The 11,041-nt window shown below is 45.5% G+C and overlaps 1 protein-coding gene across 1 annotated transcript in view; it reads right to left on the bottom strand.

Annotated features, from left to right (window-relative positions):
* Positions 1-878: 878 nt before the first annotated feature.
* The window catches only part of WNT2 (Wnt family member 2), a 44,142-nt gene continuing 33,979 nt past the window's right edge, over positions 879-11,041 (bottom strand). Inside the window, exon 5 of the mRNA XM_022582614.3 lies at positions 879-1,146. Within this exon, the coding sequence (XP_022438322.1) occupies positions 917-1,146 (230 nt within the window). The 3' untranslated portion in view covers positions 879-916. The remainder of the gene's footprint in view (positions 1,147-11,041) is intronic.

The following is an 11,041-nucleotide window of genomic DNA, read 5'->3' as shown; positions in this document are numbered from 1 at the left end:
TTCCATGGGCCACAAGCATCACACCAGGTAGGAATTTCATTCCCCTCCTTCCCCCTTATCTGTACAGATGTGCTTTCTGACATTCCACTCACTAGGTTATTTTCCTCCATCTTCACCCAACAGTTACAGAATACTGCCAGATCATCAGTTTTCTTTTAAATTCCCTTCAGATTCTAAGTGATCTCATTCCCTAAAAAGTTCTTTATATTGAGTGGACAGGACTGCAAAGCAATCACTTTCTGAGGCTTTTGCTGTTGCACAGACTCCAAACTGTACCAAAGGACGACAGACCCACCTTGTCACATCAGATTTTAATATGGCAACAAACGCCTTGAAATGCGTGCATTTGAAACCTAAAGTTTATTGAAAGCCATTTTTCTCCAGCCAATTACCAATCACCCCAGAGGTGGTGGCTGTGAAAATCACTTGATCAGGCAAAAGCCTTGCTTGGTCTTTTCAAGAATTAAAGTTAATTCAGTAGGGGTTTATCCTCCTTTCTATATTTCACCCTCCGGACAGAAGTATGGAATTTCTTAACTGTGAACATTTGTTGGAAAACACAGAGGAAGCTCCTTTGAGACACTCTTTTTCCCTCTGGCCAACTGTTCTAGAAGAGGAAATGTCTAGGTGGGTAGAGACAGTGGTCTGGGCCCACCACCCCTCCCCCCTCTAACAGCCCGTCGCGACCAGGAAGAGACACGCCTCAGGATGCCGGCAGTCGGAGAAAATAGGGCATGCTTAATGTGCAGCGTGTGGGCCCCGTCCTGGGCCCCCAGGGAGCGGGAAGAGGCTTCCGTAGAGATAAAGGCCACGTGCCTAAGGAAACATCTCCCAGAGGGAACCCAAGAGCCCAGCATCCTTGCAGATCCAATGGAGTCCTTGTGGGAGGGAAGGTGGATGGGGACCTCCGCTGGGGTCATGTGGGAGCCGCCCAGTCGGGGCTCTTCGGGGCCTTGCACGTGTGCACATCCAGGGCCTCCAGGCAGTCCTGGCAGCGCACAGCACAGCACCAGTGGAACTTACACTCGCACTTGGTCATCCGGGTGACGCGGGAGGTGTCATAGCCTCTCCCACAGCACATGACTTCGCAGCTGTCCATGCCTCGGGAAGTCAGGTTGCACACACGGCCTGCTGTACCCGGGGAGCCTGGAAGACAAGCCAGGAGGTGTCACTGAAATGGTGTGGGTGGAACACAGTATGCTTCGAGAGGAAGAGTTACGTTGTCATCCTCCAGGACGGGGCCCTGATGCCACCTCACCACATCCCGGGGCTGTGCCACCAATTCTGTGGACCCACGGAGCACGTGTCAACCCTGGGGGCAACAGCAGTGAGCACCCTGTCCAGGAAGAATGGACATGAAGCTTTGGAGCTGCCTTGGACGTCCTGACTCCAGCATTCCCACTTCTAAGTTGGATAGGCCAGATCAGGATGAAAGAAGGAGCCGTACTAGTCCTCTCTCTCCCAGTCTTAAATCACATTAAGGAAGCAGTGGTCAAAGTTAGCTCTGTTGGAATTTGTTGGGGCATGGAACCCTCCAACGGTGGGGATTTTGTCTCCCCAGACTTGATTACACTGGCTTATTAGAAAGACAAGAGAACTCTGGTTGCCGAAGGGCAGGTGTGGGCATCATTTGTGTAAGGCCTTGAGGAGGGAGCAATGCCCAGCCTGGTTTATCTTCCATGCTTTGGTCTAGTGGGTCATCTAGATGTGTGTGAGACACCTGGTTGAAGCCAGGATTCTAGGTCTTTGATAAACAAAACTGGTATGAAAAGCCTGTTAGAAATGACTAGTGGACATTGTCTTAGTTAATTAGGATGATGCTTGCTGTTTGGCAATTCATATTTATGTATTTGTTTCTCAAAGAATCTCAAAGCTAGGAAGCCTCCTTTTTTTTTTTTTTTTTTTTTTTTTGTGGTACGCGGGCCTCTCACTGTTGTGGCCTTTCCCGTTGCGGAGCACAGGCTCTGGACGCGCAGGCTCAGCGGCCATGGCTCACGGGCCCAGCCGCTCCGCGGCATGTGGGATCTTCCCAGACCGGGGCACGAACCTGCGTCCTCTGCACCGGCAGGCGGACTCTCAACCACTGCGCCACCAGGGAAGCCCTAGGAAGCCTCTTAATTGTTCTTTTCTTGAGGAGGCACCCAGAGTTCTTTTACAAGAGCCTCATCTGGTAACAGAACCAATTGTAATGGACATTTTTAGAGAGTCTGCTCAGCTTACAATGATCCTTTCTGCACAGAGCAGGGCGCCTGGCAGCCATGGTGAACAACGTGACCCTGCTCTCTTGGCAGCAGGTGACTGGGCCAGGGGTGAGCACCGGACTCGAGCCGGGCCAGTGAGGTAGATTTCCCTGAGGATTTGTGGTTCTGATGGGAACAGTTAGTACAAATTCCATGTATAAACACAGCAGCCATTGGCAGCCATGTACCATGATGAGGTCTGTGGACGAGAAGACATCACAGAGAGATGAGAACGAGGCAGATGTACAGAGACAGTGAGGATAAGACGTGGAAAGAGAATGCTGCCCAGACCCTGGACTGTTTTCTGGACATTTCTCTCTGAGGTCTGGCTGCATTCCAACCTTTGGATACCTCGAGAGACTGTATCCTTATAGTAAATTTCACCTTTCAGCTTAAAGCACTCAAGTTTCTATCACTTGCAATTGACAATCCTAAATAACCAACAAACCTAAACTTTATTAAAAACAAAACAAAACAAAACAAAAACACCTTTTATCGGGATGAAAAAGACAGTGGCTTCATTTTCCATTCCTCCATCATTTAACTAGGAATTTTTCCCTCTTCATAGCTCCTCCAGTGCCTCGTGACTCTGTGCTTATCACATTCCACCTTGTGTTCCAATTATCTATATAAATGTCATGTTGAGCTGCCTGTCAAGAATGACCAAGGAAGCAGCCAGGTTCAAGCAGGGCATGGGGTCAAGAAGAGGGGTAGGGGGGGCAGGACTTGCTCTGCGTGATCAGACCACTGACAGCAGGAAGACAGGCACGGCAATTTCATAAGGACAGGAAGGACGGCAAAGGGCCGGAGTCAGGGTGGCGGGTGGGTTAGCCAGGGATGGCCCTGAGCCTACATCGTGTGCTGAAGAAGCAAAGCGTTGGAAGAGACAGCAGCTGGGCCTGGATTCGGGGCAGCCATCGGGACAGTACTCAGAATCCCTGACTGTGCAAAAAGGACTGGCTGCCACATGCTGCCTCTCTTAACAGCAGACTCCTTTACTTAATTCAGTAAACATTTAGCGAACGCAAACATGTGTGAGACACTGTGCGGCTACCTGGGGTTTCTGGCGGTGGCCATGAGGAAATAAAATAATTAGGATTCACTTCCTATTCTCAGGGAACTCATGATATAATGAAGAGATAAATATGTAAAGAGTTATTTCCACTACTTCAAGATAACTGCTCCATTTGCTGAAGACCTACTGTAGCCAACGGTAGAGTTTTGTGAAAAACACCGCTGCAAAGCTCAAGACAGTAGAGAGAGGTTATTTAGGGCTTGGACAAATCAGGGTTCAAATCCTAGCTTTACCATGTATCAACTGTGTGACCTTGGGCACGTTACTTAATCTCATTAAGCTTCAGTTTCTTCCTATGCAAAACTGGGATAAGAACAGTTCCTTCCTCATAGGGCTGTGGTGGGGACTGAATGAGATTCTGCCTGGAAGCTCCCGGCATAATAAGTGCTCAATAAATGTTAACCATTCATTCACTTAACAAGTATTTAACAAGAGTGCCTACTATGTGCTAGGCACAGTTCTGGGAGCTTGGGCTGCTGTATCAGTGAACAAAGCAAAGATCCTGCCTGCCTCAAGGAGTTTATGTTCTAGGGGGGTAAGCCAAGCATATTATAATAATGATATTTATTAGTAATAATAGTAGAAAACAGGATCAGAAAAGGAGCTGTTAATGGTTTTGTAGAGGAGGTGGCATTACAGATATGAGGTGAAGGATAGATAGAAGATTTGAAGGGGAGAATGGGGTGACAGGCATTTCTGGCGAGAGAGAACCTCCCAGCAGAAATTCAGAGGTCAAATACACAAGAGACTGTGCAGATTCAACGTGGCCGAGGCAGAGGGTGTGTGTTAGGCAAAAAGCATGGAAAGAGAGGTTGGAGCAACAGGTCAAAGAGTCTTCCTGCCTTGCTGCAATTTGGATTTTATTCCATGGTGGGTGGTGAGCCAGCCAGATTTCTATTCAGGGAAAAATATGTTGCAATGATAAATCTGGAAGAGTAGCTTGGGGCAGAGAGGTATCTTGAGGCTGTTGGATTAGTCCAGGCAAGAGATAATGAGTGGAGACAGAAGTAGGACAAATACAGGATGGGTTGAAGAGGAAGAATCCCTAGGACTTGGTGACCCACTGAATTAAAGTGTGAGTTGGATGGTGGGGCGTGTCAAGTAGGAAAAGACTGAAAACTGTTCATCTGGTTCAACAATAAGGAGGTAACTCGTGCCTTTTGATGAGAGCAGCTTCAGTGGAACAATACGGATGGGTGCAGTGGATTGAAGAGTGAACAGGAGGAGAGGCCAGGTGATGACAGAGTGTGGGCAGTTTGCAAGAAGCTTGCTGATGAAGTGGACAAAAGAGCAGAGCTGCAAGGACTGATGAAGCTGAAGGTGGAACTTTAAGGTGATTTCAGGCCATTCCGTTGATCGGTGGTTTGCTATACAGCAGGAGTTAGATGATAACGTTGTGTAAGTTTTCATTTATATAAAGTGCAAAAGTGGGGAAAACTAGTCTGTGCCATTAGAAGTCAGGGTAGTGATATCTCTTGGGGAGGTAGTGAAAAGGGGCCTGAAGGAGGCTTCTGGGGTACTGATCTCTTCAGGGTCCTGATCTGGGCGCATGTTACCTGGGGGTGCTCATTTGAGACAGTTCGCTTAGCTGTACGCACGTGGTACATGCCCTTTGCCGGATGCATTTTATATTTCAATAACAAGAAGAGAAGGGGGAAGGGAATGAGGAAGAGGAACAGGAGGCAGCAGCTAAGGCCACAGACGCGAAGACTTAGCGGAAAAGTGTTCACCGCAGCTGGAGCGTAGTGCTCAAAGCGGGCGGTGGCAGGAGATGAGCCAGTGAGGTGGGCAGAAGCTGCCTGTGAAAGGCCTTGTGTCACGGGCCAAGGGGTTTACGTTTTAACCAAGGGCAGAGGAATGCTATTGAGAGTTATTACACAAAAGGGAGACATGGTTTGACTTGTATTTCAGAAGAATCACTATGGGTGACTGGATTGAAGGGGGCCAGGGTGAAGGCCAGGAGACCAGTTAGAAACCAATAAAGGACTCTGGGCAGGACACGATGTGGCCTGGATGGAGACAGTGGTAGTGGCAATGGGAGAGCTTAACGGACTCGAGGGAAGCTGAGAAGGCTGCACCTCAGGACGTGGTGACTGACTGGACAAGCGGCTGAGAGGTTGAGGAGAGTGGAGAGGTGCTCCCAGGCTTCTGGCGGGAGTGCCGGGGTTTACGCGGGGGACATTCCCTGAGGTGGGGGACACCTGGGAGAGGCAGGCTTTGGGGGAAGATAACGAGCTTAGTTTTCAGCGTGTTGAGCTGGCTGTGACTGTGTGCCATACAGGTAGGAATGGTCACTGAAAATCCTCTCTGGGACTCAGGAGAGAGGTCAGGATGGAGATGCCGATTACGAAATCTTTGGCAGAGGTGGCAACTGAAGCCTTGGGTGTGAATGAGACCCCTAGGGGTTGTGTGAAAAGTGCTCTCACCTGCCATCTCAGAGGCAACTGAGTTTTTACCTTTTATGTGTTTTGTTCATAAGCCCTGCACATCAATAAGCATTCCTCACTTCCACTGACATGCATTTATCAGAATATAGATACATTACCATGCAATTAGAATTCTTTATCCCCTTTGCGGCTATGGGGCACAGGGGCCAGGACAGGGAGGCCAAATGTCTCATTCCTGAACCAGGCTGTGGGCCTTTTACTGACATCGAACTCCGTGGTCTTTCCCTGGCGGCTTGCAAGCCTGAGGAGGTCGAATCGTGTGGTCTAACTCAGCCTGGACTAATGGTCCTGGTGGGCTTTGTCCCCCAAATGCAGCAAACTGAACTAACTAGACTCCAGCTGAAGAGAAGGGTGTTCAGTGGAGTGGTCTCAGCACCATCCGAACTCTGAGAGGAGCGAAGTGACGGCCGCTGGCAAGAGCTTAACTAGGAAGTGGCTTCAGAAAAGGAGACAAAGACTCTGGCACTGAGCCTTCTCAGCGGTTCAGTGTTCAGCTACACAATGCTGGAATTCACGATGAATCTGAACCTACCACTCTCCACTGGCTGCCCAAACAGGGCATAATGAAGGCCCAGAAGAAAATGTGAGATGGGTTTTTGAAGGTTGAGAGCCACTGATATGAGAACGCTGTGGGGTCGCAGCCCGGAGCAGCAACGGCCCCTCTGAGGGATCAGCGGCGCCAGGATGGGCCAGCCGAGGGGAGGACGAGGCTGCTTAGTGAAGGACTACAAACTGGCCCTGCTTTGGGGTTTGGCTCTCATTAGATCTGATGACAGACTGCAGGGAGGAAGGGCAGTTTTGACACTTGCTGCCGTTTGAGGAGAATATAGAGCCATTTCCTCAAAACCCTGAAAAGAGAGTTTGCCAGAGTACAGAAGCTACACAAAACTTGTTGGTATTGCTTCCTGTATTGAAATTATAATAAGGACTTCCCATTAGCCTTTGCAAGACAGAAAACATCACCATCACCATTATTCTTGAAATAAAAAGAATCAAGACTATACATATATATATATATATATATATATATATATATACACAAGATTATACGCATATATGTGTGTGTGAGAGACAGAAAGAGAGAGCGCTCACATGTGCTTTATGAAAAGGAGCCACTGAGTTTTATGACCTGGCTGCTTGTTTAGTTCTGAATATTTGCGACATATACTTTTAGATCTCTTTTTCTAAATAATGTACCAACTTATTAAGTAATGAGTCACTCATTAGATGATCTGATGACCCCACCTAGGCCATAACAAGAGCCCTGGGGAAATAAAGCCAGCTACACCTACCAGAAGAGCCAGTTTTCACATTTTCAAAGCCAGAGAGAGCTGAAGTTCTTCCATCCTTTCTTTTCTTCTCTTTTTCCCCTCTTCTTTCTTTCTTCCCCCTCTACCTTCTTTTTTATCCTCTTTCTCTCCTTTTTGTTCATAACTGGGGCCAATATTTGTGGAGCACTTACACAGGCCAGGCCCTGGGATAAGCCTTTGCCTGTATTATCTCATTTAATTCTCATAAGTGCTTATAAAGTAGGTACTATTATCATCACTGTTTTGGAAATGAGGAAACAGAAGGTCAGAGGGGTTAAGTGACTTGCCCGAGATCACACAGCAAGCAGGTGGCAGGGTCAGGATTTGGAGATGGAGCTCTTGACCTTGTGATTTGGTCTCGTGTCCCGCCAGGCCCCAGAAAGCAGGCTCATGTGTAACAGTATGTGATCAGTGCTTTAGCAGATTTCCTGTTCTCTCCCTTCATTATTTTATTAACTGAAGAACTTGCAAAGGTCCTGACATATAACTCTTTGGAGGGGACCTTTTCCTCCAATGCATGATATGCCGTAGACAATTAGGACACCGAAGTCTTGTGAGAAAGTGAACAAGGCTTGTTAATGTGGTATTTGTAGCTTACCCTGCATTTTTCCTGTACTGATATTCCTGTTGAATTCCTGGCACCTTTTTGAGGAATGAGACAGACCAAATACTTTGCAGTACCAGAACGCACATCTCCAAAACACGCGTGCTCCCAAGTTGGTTCTAATATATGTTGCTGATGTGGCTACGACTGAAGACTCTGGGAGGAGCCGTCCCTAAGCTGAGCTCTCTGTTCAGGAAAGCCTATAGCACCAATTTGCATCTCACCAAAAATGAAATGGCATAGCTTGCTCACTTACCTAGCTCTTCTCAGACTTCATTCTAAGATTCTCTGTGCCATTTCCAAATGCCAAATTGATCTTTATGGGTCAAATATTTGCATCATACAATATCTACAAAGCCTGTGTGGCTGGCTCTAAAAATACTTCAAAGGAGAAAGTTAAAAAATACTTTTGAGTAATGGCCCTAATATTAGTCTCCCACATTGATATGTTAAATGGATAAACACATATTTAGATGCTTCAGATTTAACATGTTTATTTAAAAGATCATTTATATTGCTTTATAATGTTATTTCTTACTACACTTTGATTTACTCAGTTCACTTAAGAGAAGTGACAAGTTGGAAGCTCTTCTCCCTGACTTCCCTTTGCCTTAGGTTTGTGAAGTGTGCCCAGATATGTGACCTGCCTGGGTACAGATCCCAATCCCCAGACAGTGTGGTACAGACTCAGGTTCAGCGGACCCAAACCTTCATCTATCATCTTCATACCGCACTGTCATTGGATCATCTGCCTAGAGTCAGTGCCCGTAAAATCCGGGCGGTCTGTAACCATGGGAAGGTGCGGGTTCCAGCCAGATGGACCTCTCTCCTCCCACAGGTGTTTTCCTCACCCTGATTCACACAAGAGCTCACATATGCATGGGGAAAAAATGAAGAATCAGAGTTTCTAAGTCACATAAGTTTGGGGCCACATAATGCACCTTTGGTGAAGCAATGCTGAGGGAACATTACAGAATCAAGCATCCCATCCCCAGAGCTATAAAATTAATGATGGAGTCAGGGTTCCCAGTGCAAAAACACTTCTGTCTCCCCTGACATGCATCTTCCTGACAGCGGAGGAGGATGAAGGGCTTTTGCTAATAGTTCCCAGACCCACACCTCAGGGACCTGGAGAAAGGGCAGTCACTCTCTCGCTCTCTCTCACTCTCTCTCTCTCTCTGGATGGGCCTGTATCTTTGGAAATTCCTACCACTCCAGGCTGACAGAAGCCCATATGTTGACCGTTAGGGCATAAGGCAAGATTCACTTAAGCCCGTCATCCAATAGGCTGTTTCTCCTCTGGCTGACTTACACGTTGTCATTCACAACACAGATTTATTGAGGGAAGAAAAGAATGTTAAAGAGCAAATGTTAGAGACCGCACATTCATCTACTTGGAAGGCTTCCCCCTTCCTCACATCAGTGATTGCAAAGCTAAAAAGCAGGGAAGGACAATGTCTCTCCACTTATCTCAGAGGGTTTTCCTCAACATTTTCATAATAACTAGGACAGGTTTGACTGGCACAGGAAAGCATGTCCCATTAAATTAGCAAATCCTATCGTGGAATTAAAGTTGTTGAGGTTAGACTGGTCAAGGTTTTCCATATCTGGCACTAGCTAGCCTACCCAAGTTCATTTCCCACTGCCCTCCACCCGTATCCTCTAGTCAGGCCGTCTCCTGAAGAGACTTTCTGATGTCACAGCCGTGTAGACTGTTTGCTCGTAAGAGTTACTCTTATCTGCTGCACTGGACTTTCCTCGAACTCCTTTAGATTGAAAGTCTTCCCATCCTTCAAGATTCAGGCCTACTTCAGCACCTGTCATAGAGCGCTCCCTGGCTGCTCCAAGCCCACCTGGACCACCTTCCTAAGTCCTATAATGTTAGCACGTCAGCCAGTAGAGCTCATACACTGTTTTGAAATGTTTGACGATTTCTCATGCATCTTGCTTCCCAAGGACAGCATTAGGTCTTATATTTCTTCTATATACTGCATAGTTCTCAGGTGGTCAAATATTAAAAGCAATTCCTTAAAAATTAAGATCAGCCTCCCCTCCAGGGAGGGGTCACCCAGTCCCCAGGCACTATGGGAGAATAGACCAGCTAAAAGCCAGGTTTTAATTCAAATTATCTCACTTGATACACAGAGAACATATACAAGAAGTGTGGCACATTTTTAAATGACAGAAATTCAAAATGACAACTTAAGAGAGTCTGTGGCATCAAGTTCAGGTTGTGTTATTGCAAACTTAGAGTAAGATTAAGGAACAATTCATTCATTCATAATTGAATCATGGGAACCTTAGGAATTTCTAGGTGACACACGTATCTTAAAAGACCCAAAGAAGTTAATTTGCCCAAGACTACCCAATTAGTAATCAGTAGAAATAATAATAGGTAGCACCAAAGTCTCCTAATCTATAATACAGGGCTCTTTCCCTAGGAATATGAAATTTGCATATTTTAAAAAGGAGATTTACCACACTAGCACAAAATAGGTTTCAGGGGGAGAGCTTAAAGGAAGTAAGCAAATACATTATTTTACAGTACTTAAACATTCTTTTGCTTGCAACACATTAATATGGTAATTAGAGATAATTTTTTTTCTATTTCCCGAAAAAGTAAAGGATGTCTATTTGGTAAATCCTTTGTTGTTAGTAGTTAAATTATGTCAAAGATTTCAAAATAAGAAAATAAAATCTTTTTTTCCTGCAATTTTCTTTCTTTTGAAAGAAAAACTTCCCTTTTTAAAAAATTTTTCACAAATTCAATCTGATTGTTACTTTCAACTAATTCAAATTAGGGTACTTTTTAGTGTATCCTAAAAGTATAGTAATTCTAGCAAATCTATATTCCAAAAGGTAATGCAGATTTATAGATCATGCCTATAACATAAAATAGCACTGGAGGTAAAAAGTATTTTGCTATGTTAACAATGAAATCAGATGAACTACCCAGTAATCCCACTGATAACAGTAAATGAAAAAGGCCCCCCCAAAGAGTAAAAGAACTGAGTATGTGGTGGCAGCTAAAAGCAACAGATAGAGTCTGCTGCTGCATTTATTTGAGACCTTTGATCTCATCCAAGGAAATGGGCAGCCAGCAGCATCTTAAGCTCTGTAAATGCCCCACTAATGCACTTAAATATGAGGAAAAATTCCATTTAACACTTAAGCTTAAATGGGAATTTTCACAGGCTGTGTATTATAAAGTAATCAGTGATGAGTGAAGACGTGCTTAGTAATTACCTGTCAAAGGAAGGTAAAGTTATCTTTAAGCTATGACACTGCACCAATATAAGAATCTAGCTAATATGATGAACATATTTTATGTTGTTTATAGCTTGCCATTTAATTCAATCCAACAC

The sequence above is a fragment of the Delphinapterus leucas genome, chromosome 9 (genome assembly GCF_059928025.1).
Source record: "Delphinapterus leucas isolate spDelLeu-1000000601 "Yukka" chromosome 9, BTC_Dleu_Yukka2, whole genome shotgun sequence".
Classification (NCBI taxonomy): domain Eukaryota; kingdom Metazoa; phylum Chordata; class Mammalia; order Artiodactyla; family Monodontidae; genus Delphinapterus; species Delphinapterus leucas.
Note: the sequence above shows the minus strand (reverse complement) of the source record. Positions and strands in the feature narration are given on the sequence as shown.